General features: G+C 39.7%; 1 protein-coding gene across 1 annotated transcript in view; it reads right to left on the bottom strand.

The window, feature by feature from the left end:
- The window catches only part of LPCAT3 (lysophosphatidylcholine acyltransferase 3), a 35,648-nt gene extending 9,031 nt beyond the window's left edge, over positions 1-26,617 (bottom strand). The window contains exon 1 of the mRNA XM_081083187.1: positions 26,384-26,617. Within this exon, the coding sequence (XP_080939313.1) occupies positions 26,384-26,534 (151 nt within the window). The 5' untranslated portion in view covers positions 26,535-26,617. The remainder of the gene's footprint in view (positions 1-26,383) is intronic.
- Between the last annotated feature and the right edge of the window lie 262 nt (positions 26,618-26,879).

The following is a 26,879-nucleotide window of genomic DNA, read 5'->3' as shown; positions in this document are numbered from 1 at the left end:
AATTTAAAAATGCAACACATATCACTCTGCCCCCTTAACGTGGATATAATTGAACATTTTCTTGGTGATCTGGTTCATAATTATTCTAAAGTAAAGTCATGACTGCTTTACAAGCTGTTGAGATGTGTAAAACTGTTGCTCCGATTCTGTTAGGGCCTACGCTGTCCTGCATTCCGAGTTCTTGTATCCATTTCTTAGGGCTTTTCTGCCCCTTTCCTTCCTATTGAGGGATTAGTAGTCACTTGAGCTTTCAGTGTGCCTGCCAAGGATGTTGTTTTCCCTACTTCTAATTTACTGCAGGCCTTAGAAATTGTATGTTTTAAAGGCGTAAAAAAGAAATATAAGAGCAAAGGTCTTGGGTGCTTTCCTTACAGACTCAGTGCTTAGCCTGGTAACATCGGTTCTGGCCACTCAAGGCCCTTTGTCGGGTGTGTTTTGGAGAAGTGGAGGTTGTTGAGTTCCACACAGGCAGGTGGAACTCATACTAAACATATGATAAGAAGATGGTGCAATTGGCAGAATAATCAAAAGAATGTAGCAGGCCATTAAGGTTACCAAGAACATTAAGATCATAACAGAGAACAGCAAAGCCTGAATTGAGGCCACAGAGGGGAAGAAGGAACTGTTCTGGGGAGAGTTGCTGTGACAACCAGAGCTGATTTTGAGTGTGTAAACACCAAGCCTTGCTCTTGGCTGCTGCTCAGCTCAGCAGGCTTTGTAACCTGGCTGCCCAGTCACCCCTTTAGGGATGTGCTGGGTTTTTTTGGAGGGTGTTGTCCCACAAGGTGTTTCTGAGTCTTAATGCTTTCTTGTGGGAGCCGATTCTTAATACAGTAGCCACAGTCACCTGACAAATATTTAGAGAACAATGGAAGTAACTCCTCCCCGCCCATCAGAGAGTCAGATTCGGTAGGTCTGAGCGATCTGGTGTGCAGCCAGGGTGAAGAAGCACTGTCTTACTAAAATCCTCGTGCAAGGCAGAGTGCCTACTAGGTCCTGAGAATAAAATCCTGAGCTTGATGACTGAGAGTTGCTATCTTTCTTTTAATACCACTCTCCAGGCAGAGGTTAGTTTTGTAAGTCTGATTGGGAGGTTTTAAAGAACTTGTTTGGCAGTACTATAACTTTTTTCTTTTTAGTTAAAGAAGGGCCTTCAGAAACTCATTAGCAAATGTAGGCTGATGACCTAACCTACTCCCAAACACGATGATCCCATATTAGAATGGGAGCATTTCAAGAGCAACACCTATGGTGTTTACAGTTTTAGAGCAAACTGCTGGGATACACGGAATCTGGCTCTGTTTGGGGGTTCAGGTTGTGAGTGTATCCAGCTGTGTTCTCCAATCAGTCACTGGACATCTCCTCGTGAGTGCTGTTGGAGTCAGGGACTAGGATCTGCCACAACTTAGTTATTAGTGGAACTTCTTATTTTCTGCACAATTGTTGTGAAATTACTTATTAATTTTAGAGGTCCTGAGGTTTCATGTGAAGGAATAGAAATGAGCTGTTTTCATTAAAGTCTGGTAAATTTCTTTGTCTTTTCATCCTGTAGAGCTATATCTGGGTTCTGTAGGAATAGGATATGACCCCATTTGACTAGTCAATGAGTGATAAGACTGGTGAAAAGAAAGTAGAGGATGTTTTGGCAAGTGTGAGGGAGAATACGGAATTAGGACTGCTAAATGCTGGATTAACCAGATACTGGTACCAGTTTTATAGAAAAGAAAAACACTTCAAATACCATACAAAGAATTGATAGAAATGAAGAAAATTAAAATTTTTTGAATTAATCCATTAAAACACAGATATTAATAGAAATATCACACTTTTATTTATTATTATAATTATTTTTTAATGGTACCCTGACTGGGAATTGAATCTGTGACCTCCTGGTACATTAAACAACACTCAACCAACTGAGGCACACTGGCTAGAGCTAAATATCATACCTTTAATGAAAACAAATATATTTTTCTAAAACAAACAAAATCATTGAATGCAGAGAATGGCATTGTTTTACACTTGTACAAATTTCTGGCCTTTTTCTAAGTAGAAGATTGCTGGATTCTCAAATGTGCCTCTGTATTTAATCTGTTGTTTTGGTTAAACTATATGAAGAAAATTGTTATACAGATATAGAGTTGAAAGGCGAATCAATAGCTTTTCCAGATAAATTTGGATATTCTTTGATATTCTACCTAAACTTGACAGATTGTTTCTTAAAGGTTTGTTGCAATGTGGAATGTGCAGCAAACATATCAATGAACTTTTCATATTCTATTATGTTAAAATCCAGTGGTCTCTCATTGCTTTGAATGGTTCTTGTAATATCATGCACTGGTCATCTGGAAAACAGTGGTTCACTGTATTAGGCAGATCTTCCAAATATTGACAATATGTCATTAAAATACAGTATAAAAATCACATCTTTTGCCCTAGATGGTTTGGCTCAGTGGATAGAGCGTCAGCCTGCGGACCAAAGGGGTCCCAGGTTCGATTCCGGTCAAGGGCATGTACCCTAGTTGCAGGCACATCCCCAGTAGGAGGTGTGCAGGAGGCGGCTGATCGATGTTTCTCTCCCATCGATGTTTCTAACTCTCTATCCCTCTCCCTTCCTCTCTGTAAAAAAATCAATAAAATATATTTTAAAAAAAAATCACATCTTTTAATAACACCATTGATCTTCAACATAAAAATCTGTATGTATTGAGAAGTTGTCACGCTCATGGAGGCAGATACAAAAAAGTTTTCCAAAATTTTAAAAATTTTCAATTGAAAGCTTGAATTTTATTATTTACTACAAATAGTGTCTGTTATTTTCCTTGAAATGACAGGCTCACGTTTTGAAGAAAATATCTGCCAAATGCCCATATCTCAATAATCCATGTCTAAGTTTGTCAGTTGTTTTTTTCAAGTAAAAATGCTGTCCCATGAAAAAAGCTCTTAATTGAACGTGCAACTCAAGTAACTGCACAAATACTCTGCCTCCAGACAGCCTTGTACTTCAGTATGCAGAAGTGCTTTAGGCACATTTCTCATTTCTTCAGACTACTAAGAAGGGTTGAGATTTAATACAATTCATAATACTTACTGTCATCCAAGACATTCTTTTTTTCTTTTTTTAATATGTTTTATTGGTTTTTTACAGAGAGGAAGGGAGTGGAATAGAGAGTTAGAAACATTGATGAGAGAGAAACATCGATCAGCTGCCTCCTGCACACTCCCTACTGGGTATGTGCCTGCAACCAAGGTACATGCCCCTGACCAGAATCAAACCTGGGACCGTTGAGTCCGCAGGCCGACACTCTGTCCACTGAGCCAAACCAGTTAGGGCAATCCAGGACTTCTTAAGTGAAACTGGCTTGTTTTTTTTTTGTTGTTGTTGTTGTTTTTTTTTTACTATGAGTGCATGGCAGTGAGGAATACAGAGGGAAAGATAAAAATATAGTGACTGCTAGTGCACTTTGGTACCCTTGCCTTCATTTGTGTTAAAGCATCAGCAGTTTCACACACCATTGCTTTTGCACCATCAATGCAAATGTCAACACAGTGAAAAAGGCAAATAACACCTTGGTATTACTATGAAAGTAATTTTCATCCCATGAACCCCTTAAAGGGTTCTCAGGGGCTCCCTGGGAGTTCATGGGCTCCACTTTGAGAACTGCTGACATATGGATTGATGTTTTGCCTTAATCTGCCTTCTTATAATGCCAAGTCTAACAGTCTTTTCTTCTTCCCAGCTTCCTCAACTTCCCTGCTGTATTTTCTTTTTTTTTAAATCCTCACCCGAGGATATTTTTAAAAAATTTATTTTAGAGAGAGAGGAAGAAAGAGGGAAATATTGATGTGTGAGAGAAACATTGATCAGTGGCCTCCTAAATGCGCCCTGACACCTGGAATCTTTTCATTTTTTTTTGAAAGTTTCTCTTTCATTGGTTTTGAGAAACACAGTGTTTCTGTTCCTTTTCTTTCTTTTTTAAAAAATATATTTTTATTTCAGAGAGGAAGGGAAAGAGAGATAGAAACATCCATGATGAGAGAGAATCATTGATCAGCTGCCTACTGCACGCCCCCTCCCCGCCCCCGACTGGGGATCGAGCCTGCAACCTGGGCACATGGCCTGACCAGGAATCGAACTGTGACCTCCTGGTTCATAGGTCGATGCTCAACCACTGAGCCACACTGGCCAGGCTCCTTTTCTTTTTCTATTGAGGTAATTCACATAACATAAATTACACCATTTCAAAATGTAGAATTCAGTGGTTTTTGGCATATTCACAAGGTTGCATAACCATCCCCACTATTTAATTCCAGAATGTTTTCATTCTCCCAAAGTAACTCCATACCTGTTAGCAATCACTCTCCATATTCTTCTAGCCCTTGGCAACTATCAATCTACTTTCTGTCTCTATGGATTTACCAATTATGGGTATTTCATGTACATGGAGTTCTACAATATATGGGCCTTTTATGTCTGGGTCTTTCCGTTAGCATATTGTTTTCAAGGTTAATTTTGTTACAGCATATATCATTCTTTTTTAATGACTGAGTAATATTACAAAGTGGACATACCACATCAATAGTTGATGGGACACTTGGGTGATTTCTACTTTTTGGGTATTACAAATAAGGCTGCTATGAACATTTGTGTACAAGTTTTTGTGTGAATATATATCTTGAGTTCTCTTGGGTATATACCACTCCTTAATTATTTTATCCTCTAACCCAGCACTTCTCAGTTAGTGGTGTAGAGAGTTTTTAAAATTTCCCATCTGTTGTGGACCAATACTTATTTATTGATTTTAGAGAGAGATGAAGGGAAAGTGAGAAACATTGATTTTGTTGTTCCACACATTTATGCATTTATTGGCTGATTCTCCCAGGTACCCTGACTGGGGATCGAACACGCAACCCTGGTGTATCAGGATGATGCTCTAACCAACTAGGGCGGACCAACATTTTGTAAAATACAAAGTCATGGGCTTGGATGATATGACACTGTCAAATTGCTGTGAAAGGTTCCTAAACATTTACTCTCACTTCCTATATTTACTTTCACTGGCAAATAGTGGCCAACTATAATCTGAACAGATTACACCAATCTACCTTTCTTTGTCTCTTTCAATTAAGGCTTTTCTTCTGGTTCCTAAATACTGCTGCCCTCCAGGATTTCATCTTGACCATTATTATTCTTACTACTAGGGGCCCAGTGCACAAAGATTCATGCATGGGGGGGGGGGTCCCCCAGCCCGACCTGCACCCTCTCCAATCTGGGAGCCCTCAGGGGAGCCCTCTCTAATCCAGGAGTTTCTGTCTTTCTTTGCAATCATTTGAACGAATTATCTGAGACCCCCAACCCAGTTTGGTTTGTTGCTTACAGAATAATAGAAGCTTTTTTTTTTTCTTTGCTTCATTGATGGAGATTTCCTGGAAGTTTTAGGATATCTTCCCATTAATTTTTCCTAGACACTCTAATTTTACTTATGTCTCTCATCTTTGCTTTCCCTCCATCCCCCACTGCAACAGTAACTTGCTCCAGGCTCACTTTGCTCTAGTGCAGTGGTTCTCAACCTTCCTAATGCCGCGACCCTTTAATACAGTTCCTCATGTTGTGGTGACTCCCAATTTCATTGTTACAAATTGAACATAATTAAAGCATAGTGATTAATCACAAAACAATATGTAATTATATATGTGTTTTCCGATGGTCTTAGGCGACCCCTGTGAAAGGGTCTTTCGACCCCCAAAGGGGTCACGACCCACAGGTTGAGAACCGCTGCTCTAGTGTCTAGGAGATCTGCCTGCCACCAGAACTACGATTCCCAGCATTCCTGGTGCTCCCTGCGCTCTGGCCTTCCACTTCCAGTCCTGGGCCTGCCATAAGAATTACTATTCCCAGAATTCCTGGTGCTCCCTGCACTGGGAGCAATTGAAGGAGCCACGGCCCCCCACGCTTCCGGCTCTCATGCTCTGCTCTCCGCCGACCGAGGGAGCCACGTCCCCCCAAGGGAGCGACTGAGGGAGCCATGTCCCCCCAAGCTGCCGACTCTCCAGCTTCTGCTCTCTGCCCGCGCCTGCATATGCAAATTAACCCACCAGCTTTGTCGGGTTAATTTGCATATTCACCCTGATTGGCCAGTGAGTGTAGCGAAGGGACAGTCAATTTACATGTTTCTCTTTTATTATATAGGATTGTATAGGATTGGAAACTACATCTACTGTCATGTAACTTAATACAATCTTTATGCCAAAAACAAATCTACATTTAAAAAAATATATATTTTATTGATTTTTTACAAAGAAGAAGGGAGAGTGATAGAGTTAGAAACACTGATGAGAGAGAAACATCAATCAGCTGCCTCCTGCACATCCCCTACTGGGGATGTGCCCACAACCAAGGTACATGCCCTTGACTGGAATCGAACTTGGGACCCTTCAGTCCGCAGGCCAATGCTCTATCCACTGAGCCAAACTGGTTAGGGCAAATCTACATTTTTAATCCTACTCAAGTTTCAGTTCCACATTTTCTGGCTGGACATTTTTAGTTTGCTATCTCATACCATCTTGTACTCTATAAAACATGACTTAGTCCCTTAAATCAGCCTTCTCTTGGCTTCTTTTTTTGTTTATTAATGGTGTTAGCTTTCTCCAAGTCATACAACCACATTGTTTTGCCTCTTCCCTTTCTTTGGTTCCCTATATCCAGTCATCAAATTCTGTTGATTCCTCCTTTGCAGCATCTCACCACCCTTACTCTTTTTTTTCTGTGCTACATTTACAGTTAAGGCCATCAGGCACTCAGATGAAAACTCTTGCAATGGCCTCCTACTTGATCTCTGGCTGCAGCCTCACACTCCCAGTAATCCTACACCAGAGTACTCTTTTCAACTCCTGCTTAGAAACCACCAAGTGACTACTCAACAGAGTGCCAATTCCTAAGCCTAAGATTCGAGGTCTGTCTTCTAAACTACATTTCTAGTTAAAGTTTCCATTTCTCCAGCTAAAACTGATCTTGTTTTTGCCCAAAAACGTCTTATGTCTTTAGTACCTAGACTTTAGCTCACACCAGTCCCTTTGAGTGGAATATTTTCTCAAACCACCCCTCTATCAAATGAAATGCTACCCATTCTTAAAAAAACAATTTTAAGCCCTAGCTGATTTGGCTCAGTGGATAGAGCGTTAGCCTACGGGCCAAAGGGTTCTGGGTTCAATTCTGATCAAGGGAACATGCCCGGGTTGTGTGCTCGATTCCCCAGTAGGGGGTGTGCAGGAGGCAGCCAATCAACAATTCTTTCTTATCATTGATGTTTCTATCTCTCTCCCCCTCTCCCTTCCTCTCTGAAATCAATAATATATATATATATATATATATATATATATATATATATATATATATATAGAATAAGGGCACTGATTTGTCAAGAGCAAAATGCAATGTACTATTAAATTAAGGCACTGGATGGTTAAAAGAACATGAACTTTGGAGTTACGACAGATCTCAGTTTGAATACCCAGTTCTGCTACTTATTAGCTGTTACCTCAGGTTGGTTGATTAGTTAACCTTTTTGGGTCTCAATTTCATGAGTAAAATGAAAATCTAGCTTAGGATTCATATATTAATTAAGCCTGGTACATATTAGATGCTTGATGAATGTGAGATTGCTTACCTCTGCTTTAACAGTGAAGCACTCAGCTCTCTCATCCAGTCACACAGCTTTAAAAACATACCATCTGTTTGCTGGTGTCTTCCACATGATTATCTCTAGCCTGAATCTCTTTCCTGAGGTTGTATAGCCTACTTGACTCCATTAGTACATGCCTAATGGATATCTCAGCTTAACAAAATGAACTGCTGACATACATCCCTCACTAAACCTATTCCTCCTTTAGCCTTCCCCATTTCAGCAAACAGCAACTTACCCTTTTGTTCACCTTGCCATCATTCTTGACCTCCCTTCCTTTCAACCCAATCAATAAGTAATTCCTGTTCTACCTTCAAAATAAACCCAGAATCTGACCACTTCTTCCCATGTGTCCAAGTCAACACCATGTCTGGCTTGTTATTTTAGTCGCCTCCTGACTGATCTCCCTGCCTCTGCTCTTGCCTCTCCCTTCAGTCTATCCTTAACACAGTATCCAGAGGGATTTTATTATAGCATAAATCCAGTCTGCTCATTCCTCTGCTCAAAACCCTCAGAAGGCCTCCAGTCTCACTCAACAAAAGCCAAAGTCCGACCAGAACCTATACATCTGCTCACCCCTTCCCTACTCCACTTTTCTCTAACTCATCTCATCTCTGCCTCCACAAAGCTCTCCTTGGAACATTAAGCAAGTCCAGCCTTGTGGCCTTCATATAATACAGCGGTTCTCAATCTGTGGGGGTCGCACGACCCTTTCACAGAGGTCGCCTAAGACCATCGGAAAACACATATATAATTACATATTGTTTTTGTGATTAATCACTATGCTTTAATTATGTTCAATTTGTAACAATGAAAATATATCCTGCATATCAGATATTTATGATTCATAACAGTAGCAAAATTACAGTTATGAAGTAGCAACGAAAATAATTTTATGATTGGGGGTCACCACAACATGAGGAACTGTATTAAAGGGTCGCGACATTAGGAAGGTTGAGAACCACTGATATAATAGGTCCCTTGCCTGGAATGATCTTTCACAAAGAAGCTCAAGTCCTTCCTTATATTCCTTCTCACTTCAGATCTTTACTAAAAAGTCACGCTATCAGTGAGATTGCATATGTTCCCCTCACCCGCCACCAACCACACTTCCCGTTTTTTTTTCTGTACTCTCCTCTCAGCACTTATTACTCTTTCAAATACTATATTTTACTTATTTAGCAGTATTTGAAAACAGGGATTTTTTTCAAATTTTTCCACTACCGTACCTCAGTGCCTAGTACAGTTCCTGATACAAAAAAAAGGTCTTGAGACTATTTGCTGAATGGATGAAAGAATGAATAAACGAATACTTTGTATTCTAGGCAGTCAGTAAAATATTAAGCATCTGTTATGTGGTCACACTGCGTTGGGCAAAAAGGGGGATATGGTAGAAATTTTTAAGAGGTGCTTTTTAACTTTCTAGGTAGAGAAAAAATATCAAAGAATGATGTCCTGTAAGTGCTAACTGCATGGAATAGCCAAGGTTGTAGTGGTTACAGAAGAGAGAGATCAATAATGATCAGAACATTTAAGATGAAGAGAGAAGAGAGAAGGAAAGGGTATTCCAAGGGAGGGGAATAATGTAGTAAAGGACACAGGGACAGGAAAGAACATGGAATTGTCACCTCAAGACTATTTCCCCCCTAGGGGTGAAACAGTAGCAAAGATGAAAATGGGCAGAGCCTGAAATTGATATAATAGAAAAAAATCAGTACGGTTGACTAGATGTGGGAGATGATGGAAAAGGTTGAATTAAAGATGGTTAAGCTGCTGCAATGGTTTCCAAACTATTTTTGCTGGAATAGCCCCTAAAAGAATTCTGAAAAACCGTATCTCCTCTTACATTAATATGCCATCAAACATTTGTAAGTTTAAACAACAGCAAATGATGTGTGCTTTTGTTAAGTATATTGAAGATTTGCTTTAAGTACATATGGAAAATGCCTGCCATGTAATCCAAATGGTAAACTAGTCAGCCTGATCAGATTTAGTTTTGTCGAAAGAGGTCTAATTTCATTTTTTAATTTAAATGTATATGTTAATATTTCTTCCTTATGACAACCATCTTATTTTCTTTTATTAAAAATATATTATTATTGATTTCAGATAGGAAGGGAGAGGGAGAGAGAGATAGTATCATCAAGATGGAAAAGATTCATTGATTGGCTGCCTCCTGCATGCCCCACACTGGGATCGAGCCGCAACCTGGGCATGTGCTCAACTACTGAGCCATGCCGGTTGGGTCTTATTTCTTTTTTTAAAAAAATGTTTCTATTTCAGAGAGAGGAAGAGAGAGGGTGAGAGGGACAGAAACTTTAATGGTGAGAGAGAATCACTGATTGGCTGCCTCCTGCATGGGGCATGTGCCCTGACCAGGAATCAAAAGGTGACCTCCTGGTTCATGGGTTGATGCTCAGCCACTAAGCCACACCATCTTATTTCTGAATTCCACTTTTAAGATGGATAGATAAGGTGGATTTGGGACAGGGAATCTCAAAAGGAGGTTATACCTGTCACTGCTCTTAGGAATTATTTGCTGATAAGTTTAAAGCCACTATGGAATTTCTAGTTAAAAAGAGACAGTCTTAATCCCACTTCTAGAAACCAGAAACACCAATCAAAAAGGATATATGCACCCCTATGTTCATAGCAGCACAATTTACAATAGCTAAGATTTGGAAACAGCCTAAGTGCCCATCAGCAGATGAGTGTATTAAAAAACTGTGGTACATCTACACAATGGAATACTAGGCTGCTATAAAAAAAGAAGGATGCCGAAACCGGTTTGGCTCAGTGGATAGAGCGTCGGCCTGCGGACTGGGGGGTCCCGGGTTCGATTCCGGTTAAGGGCATGTACCTGGGTTGCGGGCACATCCCCGGTGGGAGATGTGCAGGAGGCAGCTGATTGATGTTTCTCTCTCATCGATGTTTCTAACTCTCTATCCCTCTCCCTTCCTCTCTGTAAAAAAATCAATAAAAAATATATTTAAAAAAAAAAAAAAAGAAGAAGGAACTTTTACCATTTGCAACAGCATGGATGGAACTGGAGAGCATTATGCTAAGCGAAATAAGCCAGTCGGAGAAAGATAAATATCACATGCTCTCACTCATATGTGTGACATAATGATCAACATAAACTGATGAACAAAAATAGATCCAGAGACAAGGGGCAGGGAAGGGGGTGGTTAGAGATCAACTAAAGGACATGTATGCATGCATATTAGCAAAACCAATGGATACAGACACTGGGGTGGTGAGGGCTTGCCCTTGCAGGTGGGAGTGGACAGGTGTGTGTGTGTCAATTGGGGAAAAAAGAGACATATGTAATACTTTAAACAAAAAAAATATTAGAATAAAAAAAAGAGAGTATTATCTGGAGGTTGTAATTTTTCTATACTATGGAATGTATTACCATAGGTAATGGGTATTTTGCTTTGGGCAATATTAGAAGGCCACATTCAGGATCTGTCTGCTCTTTTATTTTATTTTATTTTTTTAAAATATATTTTATTGATTTTTTACAGAGAGGAAGGGAGAGAGATAGAGAATTAGGAACATCGATGAGAGAGAAACATCGATCAGCTGCCTCCTGCACATCTCCTACTGGGGATATGCCTGCAACCCAGGTACATGCCCTTGACCGGAATCGAACCTGGGACCTTTCAGTCCGCAGGCCGACGCTCTATCCACTGAGCCAAACCGGTTTCGGTGTGTCTGCTCTTTTAATTAAACTTCAGTTAAATTTCCCCAAGAATCACAGACTAGAATATAAAATAGGACTTCTTTTGAATATGGATTATTTATAGTTTATTTTTATCAAATATTTTCACATAATTCTAACTTTATTATTTCTTCTTTGAAGACCTGCCACTCAGTTTTTTAAAAATATATATTTTTGTTGATTTCAGAGAGGAAGAGGGAGAGTGACAGAAACATCAATGATGAGAGAGAATCCTTTATTGGCTGCCTTCTACACACCCTATACTGGGGATAGAGCCCACAACCCAGACATGTGCCCTGACTGGGAATCAAACTGTGACCTCTAGGTTCATAGGTCAACGCTCAACCACTGAGCCACACTAGTTGGGCTGCCACTCAATTTTTTTTCTATTCTTTCACTAAAGTGAAAAGGAAGACAAATACAAATAGGACGGAGGGTTAAGTCCTGGAGGGTTAAAAAGGAGGGTTAAGTGATAAGTAACTGGTTAGGCACTTAAAGCATAGAACTTACTGATTGCTGTAGATTATGGACATTTAGGTGGGGATGAAGCTACCTTTGGAATTTGTTCAGAACTGGTCCTTTGTTTCTGTTTACCAGATTAAGCCTCTTGATAATAAGGGCAAGATGCTAATACACTTTCCACATTCTGACAATCCTCTCTAGTTAGAGCTGAATCATATGCTGAATGGTTATTGGATATACAGATATTTAGAACTGAAGAAGCCTTAGAAATCACTGACTCCAAACTCTTCATTAGACAGATAAGAAACTAAGGCCCAAAGGGGATAACTGGCATACCCAAGGTTAGTAGATCACAGCTTAAATTAGAATCCACATTACTTGATTTCCACTCTGATATTCTTGCCACATGCCTAAGCGCTTGGCAGGTACCTGTGAGTAAACCAGTAACAACTAGCTGTGTGCTTTTAAAAGTACAGCTGTATTATTCTTTGATTACTCAATAACCATCTATACTCCAGCACCTGTGTATAGACACATACACACCCATATTTATTTGCTTATCTTTCTATCTAAAAGCATTTAGACTTCATTTTAACAACAAACTTCTCTCTCTCAAATCAATAAATAAAATTTAAATACCCTCACAAAACAAAAGTAATTCTTTATTTGCTCCATTTCAGTCAAGTGATCTTAGTAATAAGCAAGACCTTTGTAAGCTTAGTGTTAGTGACTGATATATACACCTACTGACTGGTGAAACCTGCTACAAAAGCTGAAAAGTTATGACACAACAAAAGACTTGACTTTGATGTCACCAATCTCCTTTATTGTCATGCCACAGGAACTAGACGCTCATAAGTTATCCCCAGTCTCTTAGCCCAGGAAAAGTTAGTCATCCATCAGTGGCAAGTCCACAGGAGTCTTTTAAATCTGACGAGATGGCAAAAGGGATGTCAATGTTATTCTTATGTTTGAACACCTGGATTATAGTATTTGTCTATATTACTAGAGTTTGTTTAAATGGTCACATAGTTATTTTACTTTATATATTTTTCCCCCCTAAAAATTCTACAAAAACTTACAGATTTAAAGAATGTTAAAGCTAAAAGAGGCTAATGACTGGTATGCCTTCATTTTCATGGAACAGAGACAACAGATGTCCAGGCTGATGTTGAGGTGCTTTAAGACACTGAAATGCCTTACCAGGCAATTTTAGGCATAGAATGATACCCCTGTTGCCTGTATTCAGTGCATTTTATCACATTTTAATTCTTTTTAAGGTAGTAAACCACATGGTTTACTTCTACCCAGATTAGCTGATAGATGCAGGTCACCTCATTTTATTGTACTTCACAGGAGTGTTTTTTACAAACTAAAGGCAAGACCCTCCACCAGAAAAAATATTACAACTTGCTTATTGCAATATTTGCTTTATTGCAGTGGTCTGGAACTGAACCTGCAATATCTCCCAGATATGTAGGGATATCCCTGTAGAATATCCCTTTATTTGGATCAAGAGTAATCTACTTTAGAAATTCAGTTCTAAAATGAAGGATAAAAATCACATGAGCACATCAATGGATGCAGAAAGAACTTTTGACAAAATCCAATATTTATGATAAAAACTCTCAGCAGAGTGGGAATAGAGGGGTCATACTTCAACATAATAAAGGCTATATGTGACAACCTACAGCCAATACCATACTCAATGGACAAAAGTAAAAGGGTTTCCCTTAAGATCAGGAACAAGACAGGATGTCTGCTTTCACCACTCTTATTCAACATATTACTAGAAGTCCTAGCCACAGCGATCAGACAAGACGAAAAAATAAAAGTCATCCAAATTGGAAGGGAGGAAGGTAAAACTGTCATTATTCACAGGTGACATCATATTGTACATAGAAAATTCTAAAGATTACCAAAAAAACTGCTAGATTTAATAAATAAATTCAGCAAAGTAGCAGGATACAAAATTAACATCCAGAAATTGATGGTATTTTTAAACAACAATAAACTCTCAGAGAAACTAAAAAAAGTAATCCCATTTACTATTGCAACAACAACAAAAAATAAGATACCTGGAAATAAACTCAACCAAGGAAGTAAAAGACCTGTACTTGGAAAACTATAGGGCATTGAAAAAGAAAAATAGAAGAAGATACAAACAAGTGGAAGCATGTACCATGTTCATGAACTGGAAGAATTAACATAATTAAAATGTCCATATTACTCAGAGCAATCTACAGATTCAGTGCAATTCCTATTAAAATACCAATGGCGTATTTCACAGATCTATAACAAATATTCTAGAAATTTATATGGAACCAAAAAAGATCCCAAATACCACAGTGATCTTGAATAAGAAGGACAAGGTTGGAGGGATCACAATACCAGCTATCAAGCTATACTACAAAGCCACTGTGCTCAAAACAGCCTAGTACTGGTACAAGAACAGGCAGATAGATCAATGGAACATAACAGAGGACTCAGAAATTGACCCAAACCACTGTGCTCAATTAATATTTGACAAAGGAGGCAAGAGCATACAGTGAAGTAAAGATAATTTTCAATAAATGCGTTTGGGAAAATTGGATTGGTACATGCAAAAAATGAAACTAGAATGCCAACCTACACCACACACAAGAATAAACTTACAATGGACAAAAGACTTAACTGTATGTCACAAAACCATAAAAATCCTAGAAAACATTGGCAGTAAAATCTCAAATATCTCACGTAGCAGTATTTTCACCGATACATCTAGGGCAAGAGAAACAAAGGAAAAAATAAACAAATGGGACTACATCAAACTAAAAAGCTTTTGCACAGCAAAAGAAACCACCAACAAAATGAAAAGGGAGCCCACTGTATGGGAGAACATATTTGCCAATGATATATCTGATAAGTGGTTAATTTCCAAAATATACAAAGAACTCATACAACTCAATACCAGAAAGACATCTAATTAAAAAAATGGGCAAAGGACTTGAATAGGCACTTCTCCAAAGAGGACATAGACATATGAAAAAATACTCAATGTCACTAATGACCAAAGAGATGCAAATTAAAACCATAATAAGTTATCACCTCATACCTGCCAAAATGGCTACCATCAGTAAATCAACAAATAACAAGTGCTGTTGAGGATATGAAGAAAAGGGAACCCTAGTACACTGCTGGTGAGAATGCAGACTGGTGCAGCCACTGTGGAAAACAGTATGGAGTTTCCTCAAAAAATTAAAAATGGAACTGCCATTTGACCAACTACTGGGAATATAACCTAAGAATCCTGAAACACCAATCAAAAGGAATATATGCACCCCTATGTTCATAACAGCATTATTTACAATAGCTAAGATCTGGAAACAGCCCAGTAGATGAGTGGATAAAAAAGCCATGGTACATTTACACAATGGGATACTATGCGGTTGTAAAAAAGGAGCTCTTAATCTTTGTGATAGCATGGGTGGACCTGGAGATTATTATGCTACCCGGACAGTACTGAATATTCTTCTTTTTTTAATCCTCACCCAAGGATATTTTCCACTGATTTTTAGAGAGAGTGGAAGAGAGAGGGAAAGACAGAAATATTGCTATGAGATAAACACATTGATTGGTTGCCTCCTGCATGAGCTCCGACCAGAGCCTGGGCCAGGGAGGAGTCTGCAACAAAGGTACATGCCCTTGACCGGAATCGAACTGGGGACTCTTTAGTCTCCAGGCTGATGCTCTATCCACTGAGCCAAACCGAGCCAAATGGGCTAGGGCTGGACTGAATATTCTTTCACCTGGTTTTAAACTATAAAATCCCAGGCTCAAGCCTCTAATCTGGGGAAGGGAAATTTTGGCCCAAAATTTAGCTAAATTAAGCCTATAGCAACTTTCAAAAATAAAGGTCTGTGAGTTGTATCCAGTACTCTCAGGGAAAAGCTGATTTCCCAAAAGCTACTAAAGCTTCAGTTTCAAGGCCCTTTAAGGCCACAGGGGTAGGGTGTGAGGTGGAGATGTAGGTGGATGTGGGAGGGAGCAATATGTTTATACTGACATATTTTTGTAAAAGTTGTATTTTTTTTTTCCTTAGGCCCCCAAGATTATATGAACTTCAGGTCATACAAATCCTGGTTATTTAAAAAAATAATCTACCATCACAACAAAAGTAGGCATATGCCAGAAATTTCTGTTACTCTCAGAATTCCCAGTGGAGAAAGGGTTCTTTGGTCCTTTAATCCATTTGTGACTTGATCTGGCCTAGGGTTGTCCAAGGGTTGCCCTGTCACACTGCCAAGTGGCTAATTAGCTGCTCTTTCTCCAATGCTCCCAAATACTTGTCCTGATAACTTCTTGTGTTTAAGAGTTGCTAAGTCTAATCTTTGTAAATACGAACAAAGTAGGTGAGACTTCTTTTTCTCAGTAGGTATTTCAGCAAATAAAACAATAAACTCTTTGTTACCTAGCTAAAATTTAATAGGAAAAAAAGATAATAGCATCACACCCTCTAGTTGTCGGTTGGGTCCTCTCTTCCTCTGTGATATACATAATTCCTTTTTTTAAAAAATTAAATTTTTTTTTTACTGATTTCAGAGAGGAAGCGAGAAGAAGAGAGATAGAAACATTAATGATGAGAGGGAATCATTGACTGGCTGCTTCTTGCCCATTGGACCGAGTCCACAACCCAGGCGTGTGCCCTTGACCAGAATCAAACCTGGGACCCTTAGGTCCACAGGCCGATGCTCTATCTACGGAGCCAAACTGGCTAGGGCCTGACTGAATATAATATAAATGCACACTACCTAGGAGTTCCCATGTTTTGCTTTTGTTTTCAACTCTTTCAGAAGGGCCAATGAAGACTTAGGAAATAGAGTCAGATTACCCTTTAGCTAAAGAACGAGGATTTCTAGTAGCCCTTATGGTTCAATATTTTTGGCCAGGGCCCTAGTATATTTGTACTCAAACTATAATCAATTTTTTCCACTTTGTCTGAATTATATGCCATAGGAGCCTTAAAGCGTAAGGGAAGTTTTATATTTATGGGTAGTAATCCAGAGTGGTGTCCAAGTTTATCGGAGTTTAGAATTGCTATCATAGCAGAAACTGAAAACCTCAAGCGCTATATAAGCCATAGCCATTTACCATGTCTACATGGATGCCGCTTCTCATTAGGGCATGTACAAATATACAGTTATTAAAACTTTAACATCCTGGGACCTCAGATCTATATATAATATATACATATGAATCCTCAATTTTTTAAATAGTGAATGTGTGTGTGTGACTTAAACAACTTAAATTTATTCTTTCACGAGTCTGGAGGCTAGTAGAGGAAATCAAAGTGTTGGCAAGGTTGGTTCCTACTGGTGGCTTTGAGGGAAAAGTGTTCCATGCCTTTTTCCTAGCTTCTGGTGACAGCTAATGACCCTTGGCATTCCTATTCCTTGGCTTGCATTATTTCTGGCTCTTTTGTCATATGGCCTGATCCATGTATGTCTATGCCTCTGTCTCTCCTCTTATAAGGCCTTCTTAGATATTGGATTTAGGACCCACCTTGGTCCCATATGATCTCATCTTAACTAATTACATCTGCAAAGACCCCGTCTCCAAATAAGGTTACATTCTGTGAAGTTCTGGTAGACTTGAATTTTGAGGAACACTATTCAACCCAGTGCAGACCCCTATGAAATTAAGGTCTTTCATGAAAAACATTTGAAGATTATGCTTTCATTTTTTTAAACTTCATGAATTAGTACAAAGAGCCATCCATGTGCTCTAAGCCCTTGGAAAGCCTGGTGTGGCACCACAGCAGATCTGACTACACTTGTTAGGCTTCCAGGAGTAGGTCTAGTCCAGGTGGAGTTTGTCAGGCAGAGGGGAAGGTCACCTTGCCTCTGGGGTTCTCTCCTGTTATAATGAATTATCTGCAAAATTACTATCTTACATTAATATTTTATGTAGCAGATAGGATCATGTATACTTTTCTTATGAAAATGCCATAGCAACATGAATACATGTACGAAAGCATCTTTAATGGACAAAAACTTTTTTATTTTTAAACAGCCTATGGTTAGAGTGGGGCATTTAAATAATCTACATGATGACTTTATGTGACTCAAGAACAAAACCTGGGTCTGACCATTTTTGGCCTAATTTTCTACCCACTTTCTGACAAACTGTCCCTATGTTACAATGCAATGACATTTCTATCAGAAGCTTCTCTTGCTAACAATTATGGTGCATTGTACTTAAGCAGACTCATTCAAGGTGTCCATTGTTTCATAAATCTCAATTACCTTCATAGGGAATAGGGAAGAACTTAGATTTGAAACCCGTCCATTTTAGGCCAAAGGGAGAGTCTTACCCAGAAATTATCCTTATTTTTAGTGTCTTATTTGCCCCCCACCTTCTCATTTTGAAAATAGGGAGAAATAAATATTTATACAACATCTTTTGGGCTATACAAGTTATAGAAAGGCTTTGATGTTCTCTAGGAAGCTATTATTGCTTCACCAAGAGAACTCCAAGTGGGTCCTAAATCTCCTTGACTTCAGCAACTGCTAGGAAAATGTCAAAACACAAACACAAACACACACACACACACACACACACACACACATACCTTAAAAACTCTACAAAGACAGTTTGCTTAGAACAACTCTCCTGGCAGCCCTAAGTAGGACACGTATTTTTGTTGAAGCAACTAGTGACAATTTATGAATTGTATTAAGAAATGTGAAGTGATCAATTAGGAGAATGCTGTATTGCTCAAGGTGGCTGATGCGAAACAGAAAAGGAAATATGGAACTAAATAGTTCCAACAACCTTATGAAAAAAAATGCCTCTATATTTAACCTTCTCATCAAAAGTGTGAAACAAATGGTGTAGGTAATGATAACAATTATAATAAAAATGATGATGATAATAATGTGATTCAGTAATAAAAATAATGTTTGAAGAATAATAAGAGATGTTTGCAAATGGGAAAAACTAAGCCATAAAGAATCTGAGTGCATTTTGTTTATTCCAAAGATCACACGTTACAATGGCATTTCAAAAAGTTTAAGGTACTATCAGGACATCACGTTTTACAAAACAGATACTTGAAGAAATAGAGTTATGTGCTGCCTTAACAATGGGGATACATTCTGAAAAATACATCACTATGTGATTTCGTCACTGGACAAACATCACTTACAAAGAGCCATCTGTGTGTGGCTCTAAACAAATCTAGATGGTATAGCTTATTACATATCTAGGCTACAGCCCTGTATAGCATATTAGTGCACAAAACAATACCTGATTAAATCAAGAGAAAATGACACAATCAAGAGACACAGTAAACACAACGTATTAGGCTGCTGCTGGCATTACACAACATAGTGTTTTACAGAACTTTTTTTTCATAAGTAGAGAAGTACTCTCTAAAATAACAAAAAGTATAGTATAATAAATTCATAAACCAGTAACATAGTTGTGTATTATCAAGTAGTATCTACTGTACTAACTATATGTGTTGTACTTCTTTTATATGACTGACAGCACAGTAGGCTTGTTTACACCAGCATCACCACAAACGTGAGTAATGTTACGATGGCTACATCATTAGGAAATTTTCAGTTCCATCATAATCGTACCGGATCACCACTGTATATGTGGTCCATCTTGAACGAAACGTTGTCATGTGGAGTATGACTGTTCACTAAATCAGTGATCCTCAAAGCTTCAGGGTAATTGTATAACCTGGAGGGCTGTAAAACAGATCACTGGGCCCATCCTCAGGGTTTCTTATTCAGTAGGTCAGGGGTTGACTTGAGAATTTGCATTTCTAACCAGTTCCTAGGAGATGCTGATGCTGCTGGTCCCAAGACCACACTTTGAGTCTCCTTGGAAAGGAAGGAGATGAATACTTATTGAGGGAAGAGAAAGAACAATTATTTAAAACTACCCTGGAGTAGGTTTGGTCAATTTATCTCATCTAGTCCTCAAAGCATCTCAATGAGCAATGAAATGCATCTCAAACATGAAGTTTTGTGCAATGTAAGATTCTGGAATGTAGAAAATGCTTTTCCAGGCAAGAGGAGAATTAAAAAATCTGTACAAAGGCTGCAGTTCTCTAGAAATAAGAAATTTATATTATTTTTTAAAAATCATGTAAATTTTGCATCCTGTTTCAAAATATTGCTGCTTGTTATGAATTAAATATAATTACAAAGTATTTATCAGGTAAACTGCCTAACTCTTGACCTTAATTCTTTAGTAAGATTGGCCTTTGGGAACATGAGGAAATGAATGGCTGAAGTTTAGTAATTATCTATTGTGAAACAGGTAGTTCATATTTAATCCAGAATTTGAACTTAAGCCTGCAGGTCTCCAAAAACAATGCACATTCTACCACCTTATCCTGTTTTCCCACCGCACCCCTCTCCCTCCACCTGAAAGTTCTACTGAGTTTTTCTTTACTGTTCCTTTATGAATCCTTTATTGTTCTGGCCAAAATTGAGTACTGCTGTTCCGCAGATGTGTCTCACTCTTCCTCATCTTCACGTATATACTCATTATTCTCTGCAGCTGGAAAGCCCCCCCTTTTATCTCAACTTGACCAGAATCTTCCATACCCTTTAAGGTCCAGCTGAAATGCTATTTCCTTTTTAAAGACCAAATCCCATGTTTTAAAAGGCTGTTGGACTGCCTTGGCCAGCGTGGCTCAATTAGCTGGGGCATTGTCTCATATACCCAAAGGTTGGTGGATTCAATTCTCGGTCAGGGCACATAACACAGGCTGCAGGTTCCATCCCCCGGTCGGGGTGCATGTGAGAAGTGTGAGGAGTAACCAATCCATGTTTCTCTTTCACAGCAATATTTTGTCCTCTCTCTAAAATCAATCAGTCAATCAATAAAAGGCTGTTGGACTGAACACCTCCAGTGAGTTCCCATGGCTGTCCAGACAGATTTAATATCAGTGGGTATGTAATTATTTTTGTTAAATTAGCTTGTGCATATAATCTCATAGGCCTTAATTTATACATGCCTCTGCAAAGAAATGATTCTATTTGACATTAAAGTTATACTGGCATCCAAAACATGAAGTTTTGTGCAATGTTAAGATACTGGAGTGTAGATAAGTAATTGGAAAAATATATTTAAAAGAAATCCCCAAACAGGAAGATTTAGCTTATGGTGAAATTTGTGGCTATGGATTAAAATAAAGATAGTCTAAAAAGGTGTATATCTAGACTTTTAGAATTGAAAAAGGGGACTTGAAAGTCATTTAAAAATCACCCCCTAATTTTTTTCCACCTTTAAAAAATTATTTATTGATTGATTTTAGAGAGAGGGAGAAACATTGATTTGTTGTCCCACTTTATTTATGCATTCATTGGTTGCTTCCTGTATGTGCCCTGAATCCCACAACCTTGGTATATCTGGGCGATGCTCTAACCAACTGAGGTACCTGGCCAGGGCTTAATCACCCCCTTATTTTATAGTAGAATTCTTGGACCCTTCTTTTTATTATGGTCAGAAGTCCCATTTGTTTATGCTGTTTAATGTCCATCTAGCTTATCTTTGGTGTCTTTATATTGTCATTGCAATGCTACCTGAAGAAAGCCTTTTGCATTGAAAACTGGACTTAGTTCTGAAGGGCCAGACCTGACTTTGGTCCAAAGGGAACTAAACTGTAAAACCTCCTTTGATTTTAAATGTTGCTAACCCCAGTGATGCTAATTTTAAACCTCTGAGGAATGAATCCTTACCCCCAAGTGCAATTTTTGATCAGTCTAACAGCCAAGCCACAGTCATGGCCAAGGCTAGAGAACACTCATACTAAGCAGGGTGGCCATCTGCTCTATTTGGCCACCTCCAGCTTTGGAAGCTGAGATAGCTCATATGCTGATTATATCTTGGTTTAACCACACAGAGTAAAGAGAGAAAAGATATCAGGGCATTTATCTTTTCCACTCCCACATGCTCCTCCCAATTTGCATTAGGTAAAAAGCAAGGACTCCAGAATTGGGTAGAAATGGGTGTGACCTTAGGCAAGTAACTTAACCTCTAAAGATGTTTCCTATTTGCACAAAGGAGATAATAGTACTGTAATAATCTTATGGGTAACTGGCTGGTTTAGGTGGGGCACTGTGGAGCATTTCTAAGAATGTCTGAAACTGGTAGGTAGCAAACCCTTAATAAATGTCAGCTATCGTTATCAACAAAGGAGGTAGCAATATACTCCATCAACATGAATTAGGTTCTATTATCTCCTAAAGGCTTTTCCATAGCATTTTATTCCCTCCCTGATTCAATTATATCAACATGATCTCCCAAAACTGTATCTTTAGCTCAACTTCTTCTTTTTTTAATCCTCACCCGAGGACATTTTTCCATTGATTTTTAAAGAGAGTGGAAGAGAGAGGGAGATAGAAACATCAAAGTGAGAGAAACACATCGGATTGGTTGCCTCCTGCACATGCCCCAACCAGGGCCTGGGCCAGGGAGGAGCCTGCAACTGAGGTATGTGCCCTTGACTGGAATCAAACCTGGGACCCTTTGGTCTGCAGGCTGACGCTCTATCCACTGAGCCAAACCTGTTAGGGCTAACCCAACTTCTTTCCTGAGCTTAAGATTAGGCCTCACAATTCTCAACACACCCATAGGTGCCCTTAAAACCTAAAGCAAATCTAAAATTAGATCATTACCTGGCACTGAACAATGTCTGACTTTCCTCTTGACCTCGCTGCATATGTGAAAAATACTGCCATTTTTCTAGCTACCCAGGCAGACGTTTTTTTTTAAACAACTTCTTTATTCTTCATTTAATCAGTTGCTAAATCACTCATTCACACATTGACTTACTCAACAAATATTTATTTCTAACAAATAAGTACCTTTTCTATAAGTCAGGTACTGTGTTAAACTCTGGGTATACGGTGGTAAACAAAACTTACATGGTTTCTATCCTCAACTTCAAATATATAATTACAAATTAGAATGTATACTTGGAAGATTTCAGTCAGTATGAGGAAGTGCAACAAGGGACATACTTTAAAGAGTGTCAGGAAAGAACTTTCAGAGGAAGTGACAATTTGAACGGACAATTTGAAAGATGAAAAGGAGTCTATCAGGTGAGTAATAAGTGAAGAACTTTCTAGGCAGTGGGATGAGCAGGTGCAAAGCCTCTGAGGTAGGAAAGGGCTTAATGTCTTTTCTAAGAAACTGAAAAGAGGCCAAGTGGTTAAAAGGTTGTGAACTTGCTTGAGATGAGGCTGGAGCAGCAGGCAGGGGCTTACCAGCCACATATGAAAGCCTCAAGGGCTCTGAGTAGGACAGGCACAGGATCCGACCACCCTGGCTGCTTTTGGAGAATGGCCTGGAGGGGGCAAGTACAGAATTAGAAACCAGTCAGGAGACTCTTTGGGTGGTTCTGGTGACTTATGGTCAGTGGCTGTGGTGATGGGAGAAAAGTGGATATATCTGAGACACAAGTTGGAGGTAACATTGATTGGACTTAGTGATAGGGATGTGGGGAGATGACAAAGCTGATTCTTGCGTTTCTGCCATGAACAGCTGAAGGTGGATTGTTTAGAGTCTACCTCTCAGAAGATTCTGTATTCTGAAAATACCCTTCTTTTCCCTCATAACTGCCTTGCTTCCAAATCATTATAACTATTTAGATCATGTTTCTTCTCATTAGTTTCCCTACCTCTTGTCTATGTCCACTTCAAATTACCCTTCACTGTATTATCTTCTATTCACCTTTCAAATATTTCCAATGGTTCCCTATTTTCTACTTAATTAAGTACAAACTCCTTACCTTTCCAGTCTTATTTTCCACCACTTCTCTAAAGTCCTGCTTTAGTCAAACCGGACTGGTTGCTGCTCCTTGAAAGTGTCATGACACATTATTACCTCAGTGCTTTCGCTCATGCTGTTCCTTCAGTCTTATCATCTCAATCTGTTGAAACCTTATTCAACTCTCAAAGTTCATTACAGGTCCAATTTTTAAATCTCATAAAGCCTGGTAATCATCTTATGACCCTCGGATACCTGCCTTTTATTGTGGTTATTAGAATACTAACCTCATGCCCATTCCCTACCCACTAACAGACTGCATATAATGCCTTTGAGTGCATAGGTCTATTACTCATACTATACCACTGCCCTTGCCCAAGCATAGTGCTTCACTCACTGTAGGTATATTTTACTGAATTTATTTGAAACAATTCATGTTATTATGCTTAAAAGTGATGAGATCCCAGTTGTTGAAAAGAAGATGTTTCCCAGTAGCATTTGCCAGCACCAGGGCTCATAGCAAAATTCATCTTCCACCAAATTCCCTGCAATCATACACAAGACATACACACCCTTTGATAGAGCCTTCTGGTTGTTCACAGTACTCCGAAGTGGCAATCTTCAGGAGCTTGCCCTTTCCTTGAAATACTGAATATTAAAAATTACAGTCTCTAACTTGGGATTTTCAAGCTACTTGTTATATTCCATTAATGGGTCATGAAATAAATTAGTAAGTCATAAACAATACTAAAAATAAAAGAGAAAATAGCTAAACACACTGCCTCCAATAAGGATAAGTAGTGTTTCCTGGAACTTTTGTTTAAAGTACATGTTTAGCCCTGGCTGATGTGACTCATTTGGAGTATAGTCCTATGCACCAAAGGGTCAAGTTGCCAGTTCAATCCCCAGTCAAGGGGTATATAGGAGGCAACTGATTGATGTTTTTCTCCCCCCTCCCCCTCAAAATAATAAAAACACATCCTGGGGTGAGGATTTAATACATAAAATACATGTTTACACATATGTGTGTATTGGGTCATGAGGTAAAACATATTTCTTACCATGGGTCAGAAGGGGTATGGTATAGAGAAAACCATTTCCCAGTCAGTTGTATGCCCTATGTTAGTACATAGCAATTGTCCACCAGCACAAAAAGGACGAATTCCAAGTCTTAATTCCAGCTCTGGCTCCATTTAATAGGCTGCCCCTTATAATTTTTTGCTGCTTGTATTTATAGTTGAGAAATCAACAGTGAACTTCCCAACTAATGTAAATACTCCTAATTGCCAATCCCAATCCCAACAAATAACTGGGTCAGAAACAAGGTTGAAGGAGTGGGAAGTTAAAAAAGCTAGCGTGGCACAGAGAACCCTAGATGGGGGTGCTGATAAATTTGGGTTGGGTAATACTGAGGTCACACAACCTAAAGCCCCTTCCACCTCTAAAATTTTATAATTCCACAAGGGAGGGAAAAGGCTACCTTTATTTGGAAGAAATAAAGATCATCTTGGTTTGACATATAATAAGCAAAAGAAAATGATATTAGCCAAGGTTGTTTAAATATGAATTAATGCCTCTTCCATTATCTAGATCAGGTTAACACTCTTAGGTGATATTATATGTCAATGTCTCTACTGACTACTACTGGATAAATTCCAAACTTCTTTCTGGCATTTAAGACATTCCACAACTGCCCAACTTCATCTCAAACTTCTTACCGTTCAGTTCTCTAACCCTCGGCTTTTCTCCCAGTAATGTTTGCTTAATTCTTCCCCACCCCTGCTCTCCTAGCTAAAGTCCCATAACCTTCATAAAACCTTCCAACCACTCAAATATTTATACATCAAATCTTGACCTTTGAATTTCTACAGGATTTTACAGCAATCCTATCAAGGAGGCACCAGTTTCCATTTCACAGGTAAGAAAACTGGGGCCCAGACAGGTTAAGTGGCTTGCCCAGCGCCCCACAGTTTCTAAGCAGCATGCTGCTTCCACATATTAAAAAAGCCATGGAGGAAGGAAGCAGTCAAGAAGCCTATAAACCAGTGATAACACAGCTCGTTGTGACACAAATTCAGATACACCACATCCTTCGAACCATACAGGCAATGAACGCTTGGGGTAGCACGGATAGTTTATAAGGGGGTTGTCAGTCCTGTTTCCCAAGCCTAGTGTTAGGACGATATTCCAGTGTAAATGACAGGTGGGTGGTTAGGGAGAAGAAAAGTCATATGGTATAAGAATCAAATATTAGAAATGGGACAGAAAAGCGATGAAAGTGTCACATAAGCGGGCAATGCACAAAACAGAGACTCAAAATAGGGGGCTGAGGAGGCCCACAGAGCTAAAATAAAATACTTAAGTTAGGGGGCCTATGCTGCCGATAAGGAGCGCGCCTGTGAGGGCTGATACAGCATTAATAACAGACCGCAGTGCACATGGCCAAAGAGTAGAACTCCAGAGCGACAAATAAGGGCAGGTCGTGGGGACACCGGGAGGGTGGTGGCGCCAAATGAAGGGTACAGCTGGGGTCGACGGGCAAGGTGAAGAGGTTCAGAGGGCACAGCAGCCCCGGACTCCAGACAAGATCTGCCTTTCAATAAATAGCTGGTTGGTGTGTTTTCGCATTCACACATGCACCCCACAAAGCCCTCCCGCTGGCTCCGGGAAGACGGGGAGGTTACGTCCCCGTTCCCCGCGGACTCCGCGAGAGGGCGGAAGAAGGCACGAGGGTCCTTACCCAGGAAGATGGAGATGATGAGCCGCAGCGCCTGTTCCGACGCGCCCAGGGACGTCGCCAAGTTGTTAAGGCTCAGCTCCTGGAAACCCCACTGCAGCACCCTGGTCGGCTCGGTCGCGGTTCCCACGTCCCCCTCAGCAGCAGACGCCATCTTAGCTCCGGGCGCCCCCAAGGGACCCCTCAGCTCCGTGTGCCCCGAATGTGGGCACAGCCCTGTAGCTTCACCCCCAATTCCGGCCCGGAGCCCGCCCACGGCGTGCGCATTGGCTGCAGACCCGCCCAGTGGCTCCAGGCGCTCCCGGCTATTGGTCGGTCCCACCGGGGGGCGGGGCCTAACGCAGCAAGGTAGGCAGAGGGCGGGGCGGAACGTTTGTAATGCAAAGGTGACTCCGGCCCAGAATGAGCTGGGTGCTGCCCGGGGGGCGGGGCTTGGAATCGGAAACTAGAGGAGTGATTGGAAAAGTCAGATGCCGAAGGCGAGGTCGTGGTATAACTC

This window comes from Myotis nattereri, assembly GCF_964212035.1.
Source record: "Myotis nattereri genome assembly, chromosome: 2".
In the NCBI taxonomy this organism is placed as follows: Eukaryota; Metazoa; Chordata; class Mammalia; order Chiroptera; family Vespertilionidae; genus Myotis; species Myotis nattereri.
Note: the sequence above shows the minus strand (reverse complement) of the source record. Positions and strands in the feature narration are given on the sequence as shown.